Source organism: Podarcis liolepis, assembly GCF_965112155.1.
Source record: "Podarcis liolepis genome assembly, chromosome: 14".
NCBI lineage: Eukaryota > Metazoa > Chordata > Lepidosauria > Squamata > Lacertidae > Podarcis > Podarcis liolepis.
The window spans coordinates 51,333,695-51,353,798 of NC_139569.1; the positions used below are offsets into that span (position 1 = coordinate 51,333,695).

General features: G+C 46.3%; 2 protein-coding genes across 7 annotated transcripts in view; both read left to right on the forward strand.

Annotated features, from left to right (window-relative positions):
• MCEE (methylmalonyl-CoA epimerase) overlaps positions 1-2,788 on the forward strand; it is a 7,318-nt gene extending 4,530 nt beyond the window's left edge. For both annotated transcript variants that reach the window (XM_083476049.1, XM_083476050.1), the window contains exons 2-3: positions 714-1,048; positions 1,861-2,788. In XM_083476049.1, the coding sequence (XP_083332175.1) occupies positions 714-1,048; positions 1,861-2,013 (488 nt within the window). In that variant the 3' untranslated portion in view covers positions 2,014-2,788. The remainder of the gene's footprint in view (positions 1-713; positions 1,049-1,860) is intronic.
• A 7,785-nt stretch (positions 2,789-10,573) lies between these two features.
• The window catches only part of APBA2 (amyloid beta precursor protein binding family A member 2), a 103,783-nt gene continuing 94,252 nt past the window's right edge, over positions 10,574-20,104 (forward strand). For 2 of the 5 annotated variants that reach the window (XM_083475705.1, XM_083475709.1), the window contains exon 1: positions 10,575-10,857. The gene's annotated coding sequence lies outside the window, so the exon portion shown is untranslated. Of the gene's footprint in view, positions 10,858-10,985; positions 11,007-11,469; positions 11,489-20,104 lie in introns of those variants that run through there. The other 3 variants (XM_083475706.1, XM_083475707.1, XM_083475708.1) reach the window with 3 other exon arrangements.

Genomic DNA, 20,104 nt, shown 5'->3' on the forward strand with positions numbered 1-20,104 from the left:
TTAGCGAAAGTGACAAAGTAAGACATTTTGCAGTGTGCTTAACAGCTGGGAGGATAAATGCCAAAGGTTTTCTCCCATAAAGCTCCCATAAAGCATGTATGGCACCTGGGAATCTCAAACTTGGGTGCAAGGAGTTGCTGAATATTTGGAGGAAACTGCTTCAAGCCTACTTGACGTCACAGTTGTGCAAGCAGTTCCTTCAGCATAACAAACCCTGAAAATGTTGGTAAATGTATTTCCAATGTCTATTAATACTAAAGGTAAATACCTTTCCCGTATTGAATAATAATAAGACTTCCTAACATCAAATACTTTGAACATTCAAAGCACTTCAGATGCATTAACTGGCTATAATCCTTACAAGAAAGATATTGCTGGACTCCAACTCCCATCCTTCCTGGCTGGGGCTGATGGGAGTTGGAGCCCAAAGACCTCTGGGTTCCCCAGCCCTGCTGTACTCTGTCCACCCCACCACGCCAGCTTTCTTTGGCTGAGGGGAATTAAGGCTGAAAGTCCACTGGACTAATGTCAGGGAGACCCTTCAGCCTCTGCTGATTTCTTATTTCCATTTTGTGTTGTGTGGTACCTGATTGCAAATCTCTTAATGTGATGACATGGGGGAGGTGCCCTGGAGAAGAGAGAAAGGTATGCATTGGTTTTATTGCTTAGAAGCGGTTATTTTCTCAGTCTTTCTCTCTCGCTCTTCTTTTCAGGGCTTCTCAACTGGTTGCAAAAAAGAGCTGCTCCAACAGTGCGGACGTTGGCAGATGCTGCTTCCTTGGCTCAGAAGTCTCTGTGGAAACTGGGTCGACTGAACCATGTGGCTATCGCAGTGCCCAATTTAGAAAAAGCCACCTCTTTGTACAGGGATGTGTTGGGTGCTCAGGTGAGCAAAATGGTACCCCTTCCTGAACACGGCGTCTACACAGTCTTTGTGGACCTGGGCAACACAAAGTTGGAACTTCTGCACCCACTAGGGGAGAACAGCCCAATCGCTGGTTTCCTGAAGAAAAACAAGGAGGGAGGAATGCACCATATCTGCATTGAGGTATTTCCACTCCGCTTTCTTTTTTTTTTTTGAAATTTTATTTTAAAATCACATTGAAAAACCTGGATGCTTTACTTCATAGTAAGGCAGTGTATTCGAAATTCTGAGACTCCTGAGGTTCTTTACTACCTGATTTCTTTACTTCCTTTTAAGGGGTCAAATTTCTAGCCCTCATTAAGGTAAGTTTTGAGAAGCTTGTTTGTGAATTGGGGTGATCTAATTTAGAAAAAAACATGAGCAAGGGACCAATATGAAAGAGTTATATAAAACCTAGTGTGGTGTGGAGACAGAGCGCCTCTCTGTCCCCTTTCTTGTAGGAGTAGAACCCACTGAGATCATCCAACAAATCTGAACTAAGATTTAGGACAGACGAAAGGAAGCACTTCTTAAAAAGCACATGGTTAAACTATGGATTTTTCTATCGCAGGATGTAGAGATGGCCACCAGCTTGGAAGGCTTTAAAAGGGGATTAGATGAATTCTGGGAGGAGGATAAGGCTGCCAGTGGCTATATAGACCCTGATCAGGCTTCTCTGAATCGCAGTTGCTGGAGGTCACAGGCAGGAGGGGCTATTGCCCTCATGTCCTGCATCTGGTTTGCCACTCCCTGTGGGGAAAGCCCAGCCTACACAGCCTTTGGTTTGCTACAGCAGCAGCCAGGCTGCCCTTGGCTTGTTAGTTTTTAAAGCACAAACCTGTTTTCCAGCCTTCGCATCTCTTGTGATCTTCATCCAATTTTCTTTTTTTAATGTTGAGATTCAGTATTGTTTCCACCATATCCTTCATAGACAAAAATTTTCTTTTCTTTTAAAGGTGAACAGTATAACAGATGCCATAGCTGAACTGAAGGAGAAGAAGATCCGTGTTTTGAGTGAAGAGCCCAGAATTGGGGCCCATGGGAAACTGGTGGTTTTCCTCCATCCTAAGGACTGCAACGGAGTCCTAGTGGAACTTGAGCAAGCCTGAGTTGTGAGCCTAACTGTGATAAGAAGAAATTAATTCCTATACTAAGAGAGGAGAAGAGGCATATTTTCTGTGTTTTAAAATTACTACTGATTTACTTGTTATTGAGGGTTTTTCCCCTGACTGAAAATCATTAATAATAATGTGATTTGCCTTAAGAAGGAAAATTTAAATCTTGAAACACCAGTCTTAATTTGGGAAGACACCTTTTAGTCACTTGAACATCACCAAAATAAATTTTATTTGGACTGGCTTAGGATTCCTTTGAACTGTATCTTCCAACAGTAAGCTGGGTGCATTTTACGCACACTCTCCCTCTGGGCATAATTTTGCATCCATTTGGTAGATTTCTAGGTCATCTGCCATCACCCTGCTCTACATTTGTAAGTGACAAGTGAGGCAAGGGCGAGGTGTCTGGGGTTTTTTTTGTTTTGTTTTTTCAGTAATTCCTTCAGTATTCCCTTAAGAAAACAGCCAGCAAGGGATCATCATATTCTCTGTGTTCACCTGTCTAAAGACTCATTGACTACTCCATTGATTGGTTCACTCAATCATGAGATGCTTATGGTCTTGTCTGGGTCCCCATGATTGCTAAGCAACTCTTCACTCCGCCCCCCATCCGCATGAGAATTTGGGCCTTTTGATTACCTTTTAACTACCAATATTTGCTGTCATTTGATCACCAGTGTCACCTGCATAATTTATAGTAGTTTGTCTGCATTTATTATTTTGAATTATTACTGATGGTGCATAATAAAACATGATTTTTGTTTCTCTACCTAGTTCTTTCTAAAACTAAATGAGCTTTAATTGGCAGCCCAAACTAACAAAATGAGTTTCAATAGGGACAAATGTCATATTCTGCACTTAGGCAGGAAGAACCAGATACACAAATATAGGATGGGAGACACCTGGCTTACTAGCAGTACATGCAAAAAGGGTCTAGGGGTTTTAGTAGACCACCAGAAGCTAGACATGAGTCCACAGTGTGATGCAGCAGGGAGGGAAATCTAACGCTATCCAAGGCTGCATCAAGAGAAGTCTACTGTCCAGATCAAGGGAAGTCACAGTCCCACTCTCTTCTGCCTTGGTCAGAGCACACCTGGAATACTGTGTTCAGTTCTGGGCTCCACAATTTGAGAAGGATGTTGACAAGCTGAAACTTGTGCAGAGGAGGGAGACCAAGATGATCAAGGGTCTGGAAACCAAGCCTTAGGAGGAGCGCTTGAAGGAACTGGGTATGTTTTAGCCTGGAAAAAAGGAGACTGAGAGGAGATATGATAGCATTTTCACGTATCTCAAGGGCTGTCACATGGAAGATAGAGCAAGCTTCTTTTCTTCTGCTCTGGAGGGTAGGATTCGAACCAATGGCTTCAAGTTATAAGAAAGGAGATTCTGACTAAACACCAGGAAGAACTTTCTGACAGTAAGAGCTGTTTGGCTCTTACTATGGGAGTTGGTGGACTCTCCTGTGGGAGTTGGTGGACTCTACTTCCTTGGAAGTTTTTGAGCAGAGGTTGGATGGCCATCTGTCAGAGATTCTTTAGCTGAGATTCCTTCATTGTAGAGGGTTGGACTAGATGACCCTCGGGGTCCCTTCCAACTCTACAATTCTATGAACCTTATGCATGTTTGTTGCTTTCAATGAGGCTTATCTCCAGGTGGCTGGGAATAAGATTGCAATCTTAGTTTACTGAAACACTGGGTACAATCTGAGAAGGACTATACCACACAATATTGCTGAACATTTGGTTTGCCACTGACAAGAAGGAGCACAAAAACTGTCACACTGGCAGGATAGGTGTGGTAGGTGACTGCCCTATACAAGCTGAAGAACAGTTACAGCAATACCCGGGACAGGAGAAGTTGGTTTTGAAGAGGGAGCAATTTAAATAATGCAAATGGGGTCTAGAGAGAGAAAAGAAATCCTGATAACACTTTACTAGAGAAAACTGAAGAACAGTGTATAATTTGAGGGAAAACAAATGGAGAATAGAATCATAGAGAAGTTTTGTCTTTCTTACTGCAGGCCTTGTACATAGCAGAGAGACACTCAACTAAACCATACTGAGATAAAACTTGCAAAGACCTACACAGCCAATTGCAGCACATGCTAACAGATCCACCACCACAATGCCTCTTGATTAGATGACTTACTGGTAGCCAAATTAACTCTCAAGTTACAAACTGAACGATCTCTGTAGTTGCACTGTACCTTTACTGTGCACAGGGAGATGTTAGACTTGCAGAATAGATTTTGTTGCTCAATAACTTTGAAATTTGCTCAGAGCCAGCCTAAGACATCTTGCTGTCTGAGGCCAAGGACAAGATGGCACCACATTCCCTTCCACCTACAGAACTTTAGAAGATTGGCAGTAGAATCTTGGTTCTTGCATTTATATCCCACCTCCCGTCATGGGTCTTAAGACTACATATATGTGGTTCCCAGATGGTCACCCACCCAGACACAGATAAGACCCAGACATGCTTAGCACCATCAACGGGGCGGGGGGGGGATTTCTTGTGTGCCTTGGGACCAAAACTGACATCAGCTCACAGGTGAAACTCGGAAAATTAGAATATGTTGGAAAAGTTCATTTATTTCAGTAATTCAATTTAAAAGGTGAAACTAATATAAGAGATAGACTCATGACATGCAAAGCGAGATATGTCAAAGCCTTTATTTGTTATAATTGTGATAATCATGGCTGATGAAAACCCCAAATTAACAATCTCAGAAAATTAGAATATTAAATGAAACCAGCATCCATTACTGCCTCAATGCAGCGTGGCATGGATGTTATCAGCCTGTGGCACTGCTGAGGTGTTATGGAAGACCAGGATGCTTCAATAGCAGCCTTCAGCTCTTCTGCATTGCTCGGCCTCATGTCTCTCATCTTTCTCTTGGCAATGCCCCATAGATTCTCTATGGGGTTCAGGTCAGGTGAGTTTGCTGGCCAATCAAGCACAGTAATCCCATGGGCATTGAACCAGGTTTTGGTACTTTTGGCAGTGTGGGCAGGTGCCAAAGTCCTTCTGGAAAATGAAGTCAGCATCCCCATAAAGCTCGTCTGCAGAAGGAAGCATGAAGTGCTCCAAATTCTCCTGGTAGACGGCTGCATTGACCCTGGACTTAATGAAGCACAGTGGACCAACACCAGCTGATGACATGGCTCCCCAATTCTCTTTTCTGATGAGAGCAACTTTTGCATCTCATTTGGTAACCAAAGACCCAGAGTCTGGAGGAAGAATGGAGAGGCACACAATGCCAGATGCTTGAAGTCCAGTGTGAAGTTTCCACAGTCTGTGTTGATTTGGGGAGCCATGTCATCAGCTGGTTCCTAAGAAACCTTGCTGCCTGAGATAAAGCCAATATGGTGTCTCCCACATCCCATTTTCTGCACTGAAGCCAATGACACTTCTTATCTTTTATTTAGGGGTAAATACATCAATTTCAGTTACTCCCTATTTCTCGTTTTACCAGTCTGAAGCTCAATGCTCTGCACCAGTTTCCAATAAATAAATAAAAACCTAAATGGATATTAGTCAGCATTATAGAGCAAATTTCCCCTAACAAATGGATTTTTTAATGCAATTTTGTCTAGTATAGTGGTACCTTGGGTTAAGAAGTTAATTCGTTCTGGAGGTCCGTTCTTAACCTGAAACTGTTCTTAACCCGAGGTACCAATTTAGCTAATGGGGCCTCCTGCTGCTACTGTGCCGCCGCCGCATAATTTCTGTTCTCATCCTGAAGCAACGTTCTTAACCCGAGGTAATATTTCTGGGTTAGCGGAGTCTGTAACCTGAAGCGTCTGTAACCTGAAGCATCTATAACCCGAGGTACCACGGTATACACATTTTGCAAAGCAATTTCTTGGCAATATGATGCTTTTTGGTACATTATTTTCACTAATATATGCATTTGTATGGATGCTTTAACCCAGCATATGTGCTTTTGTACACATTACTCAGATAAGAGGTAATTCAGAAACACGAGAATTTCAAAGAGTGCCTGGTGTCTGGTTCATGTATTGTTTCAGGAAATGTGAATTAGAGAAGTTCACCCTGAAAATGCAAAGTGAGCCAAACTTCTCCTCCATCCTAGTCTGATGTCAGCATTGCTTACTGGTCTGAGGGCAGCTGGGAACTCCATTCTCCAACACCTCACTGTGGCTGCCCACCCTCAGCACCAGAGGAGCCAACTCCTAGGGGCCAAGGTCCCTTCACCCCCCTCCCAATAAAATATTTGAGGGGGCCGAGCCCCCCCTCTCCAGTATTTTGGTGAGGTTCCTGGGCGTATTAGCACTAGTGTTCTTGGTGTTAGGTACCACCTGTAGGTGAGTTTCAGAGTGAGTTCTTTTCTTTTCGTTAATATGGATTTAAAGGGGGGTTTACACCACATTTTTGTTTGTTTCAATAAATGATTTAAAAATAAATAGATTGCCCAATCACAGAGAAATTAAAAATTGCCCCACAAAATCCCCATTCCCCCAAAATGGCCCCTAGTGGCTGAGCATGGCATTTCCTGCTTCAGTATGTTCTTCCCCTGTCATCTGGCTTTTAATGAACTACAGTATCAGGGTTATGGTAAAATATTCAAATTCTTCCACTGTTTTTATGTTTTTATACTTTTCCTTAAGGGGAGCATAAAACACCTTCTTAATAGCACCCCTAATTAAGAGCACATTAAACTCACACATTTTATATAGCACTTTCTGGAGCAGACACAGAGAGAAAGCAAACTTTGATTTCTGCTATAATTTTACCTTCAGTCAAAACTGAATAATTCATCACCCGGCAATGTCTAGTGTATAGATGAATGTGTAATACCCCCAAGTTGTAAGAGACTTCATTAAGGCCTGATTTCAGAAACGGACGCAAGTACTGTAACTGCTCTACTTTAACTGGAGTGCTGGTCTATCGGCTTTTCCATCTGTAACGTCATTTTACGTATATCAAAAGGAAACTGATGGCCTTCTAAAGAGGATAAACCCCTAAAAGGCAGGGTGAGAGAATCCAGCGAAAAAGCCTATGAACAAGAATATTGAAAGAATCTCAATGCTATGCTGTCCAATGTTTTGCAGGTGAAGAGGAGACCTGTTCAATGTGCTCCTACCCTTCTCATCAGAGTCTCCACCACTGAAGGCCCTATCCTGCCTGGCATATGAAGGCTGTATTCAGCATACCCTAAAACAGCTTCCAGCCACTGCTTTTTAAGAATCAAGCTGTGGGTTGTCCTTTTGCTTTAAAAACATTTTAATATGTTCTGAACAGTGGTTCAGAACCTACCTTAGGCCACGCTCCAGTGGGCTTGAAATGGCAGGGTGTGCACTGCTGTGGTGCTTGTGCACATTTATTTATTTAAGAGCATCAGAAGAGGCTGCTGGATCAGGCCAAAGGGGGAGGCATCTAGTCCAACACCCTGTTCTCACAGAGGCCAGCCAAATGTCTGTGGGGAACCTGAAAGCAGGCCCTGAGCCCAGGAGTCCCCTCCCCACCTGGGGCTTCCAGCAACTGGGATTCAGAAGCATTCCCGCCTCCCACCATGGAGCTGGCAGCTGTCAGTCGCCCTCTCCTCCACCACTGGCTAAACCTCTCTAGAAGCCACCCAGGTCCTGGGGAGCAAGTTCCAGAGGTCGGCTCTGTGCTGCTTGAAGGACTTCCTTTGATCTGTGCTGAACCGTTCATCATTCAGCTCCATCTGATCTCCACAAGTTCTAGTGTTGTGAGAGAGGGAGAAAAGAACTTCTCTATCCACCTTCTCCATGCCATGAATGATTTTATAAACTCCCACCATGCCGTCTCTTACACACCTTTTCTCTAAACTAGGAAGTCCCAAATGCTGCAACCTTTCTTCATAGGGAAGTCACTCTGTCCCCTTGAAAACTTTGGTTGCCCTTTTCTGAAACGTTTCCAATATTTTTGCCTGCCATCCCAATCTCCAAGTAGTGTAAGATTCCAGGGGTTCCAGGAGCTTCCCCAGGGTTCGGTTTCCTTTGGAATAAGGTACAGCAGACTGTGCTGTTTTTATGACATATGGTTTATTTACACATCCATTCATTCATTCATTTACAGAGCCACTTCCTTTGTTACCTTAATGGCCCATGCTGGCCACTACCTCAACAGGAAACTAGCCTGGCTATTCCAGGAATTAAATCCGCACTGGATCCAGGAATTAGAGGATGGATCTAATTCATATTTCACAGGAGTCCTTTGAACATTGTTATCATCAATAATATATGAAATAATTTGCCAAGTAGATGAAAAAGAATCTTTTTTACATTTGCCCTCTAGCATACTTTCATTTTTGAGTTAATTTTTCAACAGTGGCTATAGACCAGTTTTGACTATAAAATAATAAATCCTTATTTAATCCTCCTAAATATTTCCATTTTCTTCCAATAACCGTCATAGCAATTAACAAACTCTTTTAACTCTTTATTCAAACCATCTTCTGTTGTCCCATCTATATTCCTCACCAAAGTGTGCTGAAAAGTTGGTCCTTTGTTTCATCATCCGTCATCTACACTAATTAAGGAACTAGAGAGTCAGTTGCAGCTCTTTGCTTAACCCTATGCAAAACCATTCCCATAGCATGAGACAAATGAGGGTCACAAAAACAAAACACTTTTGCAAGAAGCAGGATTAATACAAGCTCGTAGTAGATCATCATCTGAGGGAAGGGCTGTAGCTCAGCAGCCAAGCACCTGGTTTTTGTACAGAGGGCCCCAGGGCTGATCTTAGGCTGTGTACACACTACACCATTAATGTGCATTGGAAGCACATTTCCCCCTAACAGAATTCTGGGCACTGCTGAGAATTCTGACTCTATAATGGGTAAACTACAGCACCCAGAATTATTTGAGGGGGGACATGTGCTTGTCAGAGGAGACAATGCTAGACCAGAAAGACCCAGCAAAGGGCAGTTCCCAATGTTATGAACACAACACAGGAGTCCTGGGTTCAAATCACCTAGTTCTACTAGATATTACAGTGGTACCTTGCATTCTCAAATGCATTGGTTCCCAAACACCGAAAACCCGGAAGTAAGTATTCTGCTTTTTTAATGTTTTTCGGAAGCCAAACATCCTATGTGGCTGTTGGCTATTGTTTCCAGGGTGCTTGCACCAATCAGAAGCTGCACCTTGGATTTCAAACATTTCGGAAGTCAAACAGGCTTCCGGAACAGGCTAAGTTTGGTGCTTTTGCTATTTATTTTGCGTTTTTGTTTTTGAGGCTTTTTTGGTTAATTTGTTTTTGTGACTTTGTGGATGATAATTTTTATCATCTACAATACTGTTGTATTTATTTTATAGTACAGTGGTACCTCGGGTTACATACGCTTCAGGTTACACACTCCGCTAACCCAGAAATAGTGCTTCAGGTTAAGAACTTTGCTTCAGGATAAGAACAGAAATTGGGCTCCAGTGGTGCGGCAGCAGCAACAGCAGGAGGCCCCATTAGCTAAAGTGGTGCTTCAGGTCAAGAACAGTTTCAGGTTAAGAATAGACCTCCGGAACGAATTAAGTACATAACCTGAGGTACCACTTTGATTATTGCTTTCATTTTATGGATCAATGAAAGCAATGGATACAATGGATACAATCTTGCTAGATAGTAAAATTCATGTTAAATTGCTGTTTTAGGGGCTGTTTTTAAAAGTCTGGAACAGATTGATCCATCTTGCATTACTTTCTATGGGAAAGTGTGCCTTGGTTTTGGAATGCTTTGGTTTTGGAACGGACTTCCGGAATGGATTAAGTTTGAGAACCAAGGTACCACTGTATTGCTGTCTCCGCACCTCAGGTTTCTTCTATCTGAAAAAGGGGGAAATATAAATTGTAATATCACAGGATTGCAAAGTATTTTGCATAGACTTTCCCAGATGCATTAGAACATTATATATATACATGGTGTGCTCTGCTACAGTCCTGATTTCCCAACAGCCTCATGTTGGTTTTAAATTATGCAGAATTGTCATGAAATTGAATTCTTGCACTGTCAGGGGAGGAGGTCACATTCGGCCAGATCTTGCAAGGGAGATGCCTGCATGGATGCAAGCAAGGAGGTGATCCCAGTTGCTCTTGTCTGGAGGCACAGAGAATCCCGCCCTTGCCCCCCTCATTGCTGAATGTGGCCACCTAAAACAGGGACACTCTTTTTCTAATAATAACACCAGCGACAACTCAACATAACCACAAGGAAACCCAATGACTATTTAAGTGAAAACTCCCTGTACAGGGGCGGCCTCCCCTTGAATCCTGGCTCCAACCCTGCCTGCACTAGCCAGAAGGCAGAAGCCCCTCAAAGGCTTTTCCAGCGGAACCTCCCTCCACAAAGGCAGTCTGCTTTTGAACCCCGGCTTGCAAGCAAGCCAGCTTCCCGCAGCACGGCAGGGTCTCCTTTGGCAGAGCCTTCCACGCAGGGGCAGTCTACCCCGAAGGCCAGCTTCCCCGCCCAGCCCCTGTCCAGGAGCTCCGCCAGGCCTGCCTGCTCCAGCCAAGCCTCCCCGGGCAGGAGCAGTCTGCCTCGGCCTCGCGGGGCGGCCGCTCCCCGCCAGCTCCATGCAGGTTCCCGGGCGCGCTCGGCGCACTCAGCTTCCCGGGTTAATTAGTAGTCTCCGTGTGTGGCTGGGAAGCAGGAGAAGGAGCCGTACAAAAGAGCCCGGGCAGCTGCGGCGGCGGCGGCGGCTGCTCTCCTCCTCCTCCTCCTCCTCCAGACTCTCCCCCCTTCCTCCTCCTCCTCCTCCTCCTGCTGCTGCTGCTCTTCTTCCTCCTCAGGCCGCCTGCAAGGAGTCCGGTTCCTTCCTCGGGGGAGGACAAACCCTCCCCGCCCTGCGCTGGCCAGGTAAGGCAGGGGCGCGCGCCAGGCCGGGCTGTGCCCCCCAGGGCGGGCGGGCGGGCGGGCGGGCGAGACAAAGCCCCAGCCCTCGAGAGGATGGGGATGGGCGCAAAGGGCTTTGAGGCTGCCATCTCTCCTGTGCATCCTGAACAGAGGTGGGTGTTTTCTGCATGGATGCCACCCGCTCCCGGGGGCTCCTTTATTCTCGAAAGTCAGGGGAGGGGGCGATCGAGCCCTAGCTAGAGGCGCAGAAACCCGGAGCCTTGCAGGCTAGGCTTCTTGGATAGGGAGGGGGGATGCAGACACTCTTTTTGCACAGGGTGGGATGATGAGGTCCAAGGAGTAGGGCGCCTCCTCCTCCCCTCTCTGCATTGGGGGGGGGTAATGCCCTCAGAGGACACACCTGCGCCCCCCTTTCATACCCCTCCCCCGCTCAACTTTTGGCAGTGCAATGCAGGGTGCTGTTTTTGCTAGGGCGCTGCATTCCTATTTGCCACCCTTCCTGCCTGCTCTCTCTTTCCATCTCTGCACATCCCTCCCCCCCCAAAGAAACCCACCCTCCACCCACAGTTCCCTTCCCTACTGGAAGGAGAGTGTGGACTTGTGTGTCAAAAGTCATATAGCCTTATCTCACTAGGTATTTATTGTTGATATTATTATTTATTTTAAAGCAGTGCAGGTGATTTGGGGGCAGACAGAGCAAAGTGCATGAGAAACCATGCAAGTGTACTGCAGGGGCTTTGGAGGGGGGGGAGATGTTATCCACTTTTCTTCTTTCCCCCCTCCACTGAAAAGCACACATTTATGGGGGGGGGGGAGCAGAGCACTTAGAGGTATCACAGTCCCAATGCCTTTGGGTATTTCATTGGTGTGCTTTTGTTTTATTACGCATTTTCTGCCAAGATGTGGGTGACGAGGGCAAGGCTGTGCCCCCCCCCACCCACTAGGCTGGCCAATCTGTTGCTATGGCTTGGGGCTCAGAGGAATGAGCAGTTGTGCCTGTATGCAGGGGAGGTTTGGGCTGTGAACGTCTGGCTTGCAAGGAGACATGGAGACTAAGCAGGGAGATTTTCTCCTCCTGGCACAACCATGGCATCTTTTTTCTTCTCTGCTATTGTGGGACTTGCAGAGAGAGAGGGAGAGAGAGATTTGCTAGCCAAGCCATGGCTGGCTGATCTCCCTCATGCAGGGCGCACAGGAGAGAGAGAACAGTCTCCATCCAGAAAAGAGGCAAGGAGAGCAGAACCCTCCTTTAAGACCCCCTCCAAGTCTCTTTGCTTTGTTCCGGGTCAACCCGTCTTCGCTGCCCTTCCTTGTGATGTGTCCTCCATCATCTATCTTTCAACACTGAATTTTATTTATTTTTTAAAAACCCTGTTCTGTGATTTAATCCTTGTGACAGAATTCCCGTGGCATCTGAAAGATTAGCAGATTGATCATAGGGTGAGCTCAGATGCATATGATTTCTTGCTTAGCCGGACTGACACATCTGCCCCCCCCCCCCGGATTTGTGTCTCCAGCATGGTCTTCCTGAAACGCAGGATTGGCAGGTGTAAAATGAAACTGCATGTCAGGGCAGAAGGCCAGCCCCCCCCCCCGAAGGGTATGTGGGGTACGGGAGGGGGCTGGACGATTGTTTGGTCCAGAGTCCAAAATTGAGTAATGACACCTGCATGGGACAGTCCTCCAAATCCTCTTCCGACCACATTCACATCACACGTGTGTTCTGACCTTGTATATTGCTCCCAGGTGCGCAATGCTGATGGCTTGGCAGTAGATCTGTTTTAGTCAAGTTGGAAAGATGGAAGAAGGAAAACCAGGGAAATTCAGCATATCTCTCCCCTTCTCTCTTTCCCTGAGTTTTCCATATATATGGATATATGCCTCCGGTGTAGCAACTGAATTGAAGCTTTTGATCGAGTTTTTTCCTCCCCTCCGTAATGAGGTCTGGAGGGAGAAGCTACTCAATTAAAAATTCTCCGCTTCATCTTTCTTGGGGTAAACAGCGTGACAAATTATAACCTGGTTTTCTTCTCTCTATTCACCCCCCACCTTCATTCTGCTTGGGTAATTCTCTCAGATGTTAGCACTGGAAGAGGGGTGGGGGAAGAGTGGGTTCCCCTCCCTCATCTAGCCCTTAAACACCGAAATTGGGACACAGACCAGAATATTTGAATTGCTGCATTAATGAAATTATTGTGCTTGGTGCTCCCCACCTCCTGGCAGCATTTGTAACACGGGGGTGGGTCCTCTGGTGTTACTGTGTCAGGGGAGGTTGGGCAATGTGCTCTGTGTGCCCCCAGTGAGAAAATGTGCACTAACCCCCCCCCCGCCCCCAAACCACCCCCTTATGCAGATTGTAGCAATGCTGAATCCTGCCTGTGGAGGTGGGCTTTGGGAGACCAGCTTGCCACAGGCCGGTTGGCGTCTGTGGCAGAGCCTGAGGTTGCCCCCTGCCTGATGTGGGTGTGGGTGGGCTCAGCACTTGCTGTGCATGGTGCGGATGGAAGGCTGGGTTTATAAGACCTGCAGAGTTGGACTGCAGAGGGTCAGTGGGGCTGCCTTTGGAGGGTGTCCAGGGCCTGACTCTGCTTTCAATCCAGAATGCAGCAGTGATGACAAACATTATAGGCCCCATTGAACATGGTGGGACCTCTGAGCAAGCATGCATAGGCCTTGTGGTGGTGGTCTCTGAAAATCACTCTGGTTACCAATATGCCTCACTCTATTGAGTTCTTCTTAGTCTTTCCTCTAACACACAGGATGATTTATCCTGTGTCATGATGCCTACATAATGTGCATTTTTCTGTCACCCCCCCAGCCTTTTATTTCCTCTGCTGGACTAGGGAGACCTGGGTTCAAATCCCCACTCAGCCCCAAAGCTCAGAACTTGAAGCAATCCCATTCTCTGAGCCTGAGCTTCTTGGAAGAAGGATGGATTTAGAAATGTAAAAAGCATTGGAAGCCCCTGAAGGGAGCCTTGCTGAAGCTCTGTTACCAGATGGTCTGGTTTTGGGGGTTCACTGAGATGCAGACTTGGGTTCGGGATGCAGCAAAAAGAGGAACATTTGCTGGACATTGGTTTTGACTTTATTAGTTACATATATTAAAAGAACACTAACAGACCCCCCCCCCTCTTTCCCATTATGTGACACTTCAGAATTTCTAACTCTTCCAGTTTGGAATTTGCTTATTGCCGATACTCTTCTCCTTCAGTGCAAGGCCTATGATCCTTTTTCTCTGGTGTCCTTGTGAAGATGGAAAACAGAAGGTGACTGAATGCTCTCAGTCTTGATGCTCTGTTTTGATAAGTCTTCCCAGTGAAATGCATGAAATATTTGATTATTTATTATTGTGTTTAGTTGCATTTTACTTTTATCTGACTACATAAAAATAAATAAAAATGAGATGGGAGTAAATTGTAACATGGATTAAGGTTTTCCCCGTGTTGTGGGGGAGGTACATAGTTTGCCCCTGGGATGCCATTCTTAGCTGCAGTTTGGTGAAGGGCTTTACATGCAGTTCCGATTGGAGGGTTTGCTCGGTTTCTCCTTTCATAATGCTGCTGTGAGGATGTTGTGGATTTGCTCTTGAGGCCTGGGATGCAAGCTTGGGGCTGGGGGGCTGTCTTAGCTTAGCCTCATGGGGGTGGGCAATGTGGACCTCTGGGTGTTGCTGGACTGAAGCGCCCATCGTCTTTCACCATGTAGGCTGCGGCTGATAGGAGCTGTGGTTGCACAGCTGCTGGGGTGTGTGTGTGCCAAGTTGGCTACTGCTAGCCTCGTGCAATGGGCCACCAGCAATTAAAGCAGCAGCTCAGCAGACTTGACTGCTGGGCTGGCTGGGAAGAGGTGTGGTGTGTAAACTGGTTACTGTACTCTTTCATGCTACTGAGGCTACGGGTGTGGGAGAAATGTGATTCAGTTCACATTTAAATGTGGAACTATTTGATTCATACTTTGCAAAATGATACAAGAACCAAAACAAAGCCATCGTTTGAAATTTGCACTTCTCCGAATTTTGCAGTGCTGTTCTTCCACCAAGTAATGTGTGCAAAAATGCATAGAGTTAGGCAAAGTGTGCCTCAAAATGCATATGTAACATACATATTAGTGTTAGGCAGCATTTCATACCAAAAATTGCATACGAAAATGTGTACCGGTATATTGGGAGAATTTTGTACGAGATTGTGCTGGTCCCGGGGGGGGGGGGGAGGTCACTAGCCTGGAGATAGTCCACAAAGTGCGAGGTGAGGTCCGAAACAGGGAGCCGGGCGGGGACAGGAACACTCGAAGATCAGAAGCAGGAAGCTGGGCGGGGAACAGGAACACTGGAGGAACAGCACTGGATGCTGGCCGAAACAGCTCTTCAATGACGACGTTGCTCCCGCAACCTGGGACCGGGCTGCCTGGCCTTTATCTTCTTCTAAGGCCGGGGGCGGTCCCGGCCCCCAGGAGCCCCGCCTCTCCTGGCCTTAAGGCGAGCACTCCTCCTGGGAGAAACCAGTTCCCTTCGCCTCTCTGCCCTAAGCCTCTGCAGTTCAGGAGAGGCCGAAGGGTTACTGGGCCCCGGGGGAGGCTCACCTGTAGACACTGAGTCCTCCAGCACCTCTGGGGCCAGAATGGTTTCACCTGGTGCCTGCTCCTGAGGATCTGGCACAGGTGCAGGCTCCTCAGCATCTAGGCCTTGCCCCAGTTCAGCCGGCCCTGGAGGCGGGGACTCCTGTGCCGGCTGGGATTCCTCCGGTTCACTCTCAGAATTGGAATCCCAGGCCATCACAGAGATGTTTCACAAACTAAACTCTAGTAAAGGTAAAGGTAAAGGGACCCCTGACCATTAGGTCCAGTCGTGGCTGACTCTGGGGTTGCGGCGCTCATCTCGCTTTACTGGCCGAGGGAGCCGGCGTACAGCTTCTGGGTCATGTGGCCAGCAGGACTAAGCCGCTTCTGGCGAACCAGAGCAGCGCAGGAAACGCCGTTTACCTTCCCGCCGGAGCGGTACCTATTTATCTACTTGCACTTTGACATGCTTTCGAACTGCTAGGTTGGCAGGAGCAGGGACCGAGCAACGGGAGCTCACCCCATCGTCGGGATTCGAACCGCTGACCTTCTGATCGGCAAGCCCTAGGCTCTGTGGTTTAACCCACAGCGCCACCCGCGTCCAGCCTCGCAAATAAATCTATAAAACCTAGTAGCCCAGACTAAATGTTACCTAGCCAATCTCCCCCCCCACACACACATTGTTAGTCATTTTGGACCTTTAAAGGAAAAGGGACAAAAAACCGCACACCAGATGCACACACATATGTATATGTAATTCCTTTTTCTTTTCTTTTTTGAAGGCTGATGTATTTTTATTACAGATATTCTTGTTTTGCAGTATATGTAATTTCTGACTTGCTCCTTGGAGGCAATTTTTACAACTAGGCAAGTGGCTATCTACAAACCTGTTCTGGTGGCCATACCATGAGCCCAGCAGTGCTGTCACAATTAGGCTTGGGTTGGCAGGCTGTGACAGAACTTGCCTGTATAAGGATCGCTTTCTTACTTTCAAGTAAGAGTCCCTGTCTGCACATGCTGGGCAGGGAGCAGCCTAGGCCAGCTGGTCTGAGAGTGAGCTGGCATGATAGCTTCTGGAGAAAGGATGGAACAGAGCTTGCCATCAGCAAGGTTTCAGGGAAGTTCCATTTATCATATTTGTAATATGTGCTTTTAACTTTAATGTAAAATTCAATATTTTGGTATCAAAATATGTGTGTATGCCTTAGGGAATGCTTATTTGGTTAAGGCACATTAAAATACATATTTATATGAAGAAATGCTGATTCCCCACATGATGGGTGAAGTGGTCCAGGCCAATAGGCCCTGATTTCCTCCTGAGAAGGAGCAGGCTGCAGGCTCATGCATAATATCAAATCATGGTTTCCCAAGGTGTGATTGAGACTTGTGCTTTCCTGTTTCCTTTCTCTCCCTCCCTCTTGATCTCTGATTCACTGAGTTACTTCGTCTTTAGCACAAATTGGAGGTTCCTCTTTTCATCCAAAATGGCAAACTCTCCCTCCAAGTCAGCACTCCCTTCTTTGCAGGCCTGGCGTGGAGGGCAAAGGGAGATGTCCTTCTCTTAAGACCGCCTAGTGAATGTGTTGCTTGTGCAAGACGCGGAATAGGAACTTCCTGGCTCCCCTTAGCCCCTGGAACATTCAACAGAAGGGGCCATAGGGAAGATTCTTCTCTGCCAGAGACCCTGGGGGGCTGCTGCCAGTCAGAGAAGGCAATACTGGGCTAGGTGGAGAAACAGTCTGAAATGATAGAAGGCAGCTTCCTAAATTCCATATCTTCTCATTTTGATTGGGAGCTGTTAGAGAAAACAAGTAAACATAGTTTTTCAATAGCACCCACATGTTGCAACAGTAATATTTTCTGTAGCATTTGTCCCTGCAGCCTTTACACTTTCCAATGTTTTCTGCGACAATATCTTAATTTGACTTGTATTTCTGGAGGGCACTGTACAATTCATTTTATGGTGTGCAGTTTCCTAATGGGAAGTTTATATATGCGTGTGCGCTTGAAATGCTTCATGCAATTAAGGCACTTTAGTTGACCCATTGATTAATTACTGCGCTTGTTTTCTTAGCTCCTTCTTTTAAAGACCTTCATACTCTTAAATCTCTGACGATAAGACTGCAAGACACTGGAACAATTAGGACAGCTGGTGGAAGTAACTCTTTGCAGGGGTGTATTAAGTGGTGTGTCTGACACAGGAACATTGCTAGGTACTTAGAAGATTTGGTGCATGAGCCCATTGTCACACACATGCATGAAAATTAGAATTTATAAGTCACAGAAGGCAAGCCAGCTAATTTCCCACCCAAATCTCTCCATTATTTTTTAAATTTAATTTGCACCCCACCACAGGTCACCCCAAATCAGTTCCTCTTTAATGCATCTTACCCCCAATTAATTTCCCAACAGATCTTGCTCCACATCAAATCAATTCTCCCTGTTCCCTGACCCCCTTAGTCATCTTCTGCTAATTTATTCCCTCAAATTAGCACCATACAAAGGAACCCAAATCTCCAGCCCAAATCAGTTTCTCCCAAATGCATTGCCCACCAGGGAACACTTGGGACTGGGCCCCAAAGCTCAGCCTTAGCAACACCACTGATTTGCCGTGATGCCCCTTCCTCAACTGCCTCCTCCTTGTGCTTCTCTGTGCCTCCGGTCTCCTGGTTTCATACCTCAAACTATTAAGTAACTCAATTCTAGTTTTACTGAGTTGTGAGAAAACCCATCTCTCCATCTTAACCCCAAGAAATGGCCTCTCTATCAAAACAGGGTTCACCCTAAAATGTGTTTGTGATGGATTTTTGCTACAGCTGCATCTTTTCCCTTTCCCCTTTTGCTTGAACATTTTGCTAATCTCCTTCTTAAAAACAAAACAGAACTCTTATTTGCGAACCTATCATTTTAAAAGCCTCATGGGCAGCCACCACAGAAGGGAGCAGAGCTTGGGTCCCACTCAAAAACCTCCTCTTACCTGACCAGGAGGCTGGTGAAGGACAACCCCTTAGCTTGGACTTCCATTCAGTGACACTTAAGATTAACCTACTGAGGCAAAAGCTGCCTTTGTGGAATCAGGGTATGTGTGCTTGAATTAATTCTGCAGGATTTGCTTTACTTTCCTCACTCACTATGAAGTGAAGTGGCAAGCACAAGGAACTTGGTTGTCTGAAAATCTGTGTCCGGCCAAAGGATTCTGATGCCACCTTGTTTACTGTGTGCCAATTTTCAGTGGTTTGCCTCAGGCTGGGACTTGGTGTGTGAGAATCCCGCAGGAGAAATTGTGTCATGAACTTGGTTTCTCATCTCAAAGTGACAAGCCAGTGCATAAAGTCTACTGGTTGAATTTGGATTCCACAGTCAGCTTTCAGTTTGGGGCAAAATCTCAGCATCAGGTGATGTCATGTTTGCCATTTGGAATTTCCACCTTAGCATTAAATGTTTGGGACAGGCTTGCTTCTAGACTCTCTTGTTCATGGGAATAGCTCCAGAAGCATTCCTGTGGGAAGTGTGTGTTGTGCTGGATCTGAACCCCTGCCTGGCTTTTCCAAGGAAGAGCCCTTCCTAGATGAAGACATCAGTGTAGCTTGGATCTGGGTGCAGGCATAAATTTAGCTCAAATTCAGCTTGGATCTTTTTATTGTGCATTGCCTTGACTATTGTGCAGAAAGTGATTAATGGTGATTTTTTCTTTCTTGGGAAAATCTCATTGTAACAGCATAGCCTGACTTGGAGTCAGGCCACTTCCTTTTGTCTGTCTAGCTCTGTCTGCTCTGACTGGCACTGACTCTCCAGGGGGATCTCAGGGTTCTTTCCTCATCACCAGCTACCTGATTCTTCTAGCCAGGGATGGAATCTGGGACCTTCTGCAGGCAAATCATGCATGCTGTCCCTGAGCCAAATGGTCCTTCTCCATACATGTGTCTACATGGGTGTAGACACTCCATTAAAGACAACCCTCTGATACCTAAAGATTGCTTTGATTTTCACTTGCACGTGAAGAGGACTCCAGTGGGCATGTGGCCTGAGGGGGAAGGGTGAGCAGCATCTAAGAGAGCATTTTGTATGTAGGTAAGCAAAAGGAAACCTTAGGCATTGGTTCCCCACCTCCCTATTTGACATGAGGCAGTATAGCTTGGAAGCAGCAGGGATGACCTAGGATGGGAGAAGGATTACCCAAGCTGGTGCTTTCATGGCTAACTGCTGTTGATAAATGTGTGTGCTTTGGAAGAGAATATGGGCAGTGCAGGGAAGTACTGCTGGAGGGGACAGAGATAGACTGGCTGTGCAATGGTTGACATATCAAGGACCCAGGCCGAGGCTTACTGGCATGTGATGGAGCATCCCGGTTGAAGCTCAGCAGGTCTGCATCTGGTCAGTACCTAACAGGAGATCACCCAGAAGCTCCCATGTCTGTCTCCTTGACTTCTGTGATAGAAGAGGGGTTTTATGCTTTTCATGCAGAAGGTCCCAGGCTGGGAGAGAATCCTGCCCGAGACCCTGGACAGCTGCTGCTCTTCAACATAAACAGTACTGAGCTCCATGGACCGATGTTCTCACTCGGCACGAGGTGGTTTCTTGTGCTCTCCGCCCCAAGGAGTCTTTACAATATGCAATAACTTCTCCCCCCCTCCCCACCCGCCCACATTTCCCATCACAATGACAGGCAATTTGTTAGTTTTTAAATAGCACCT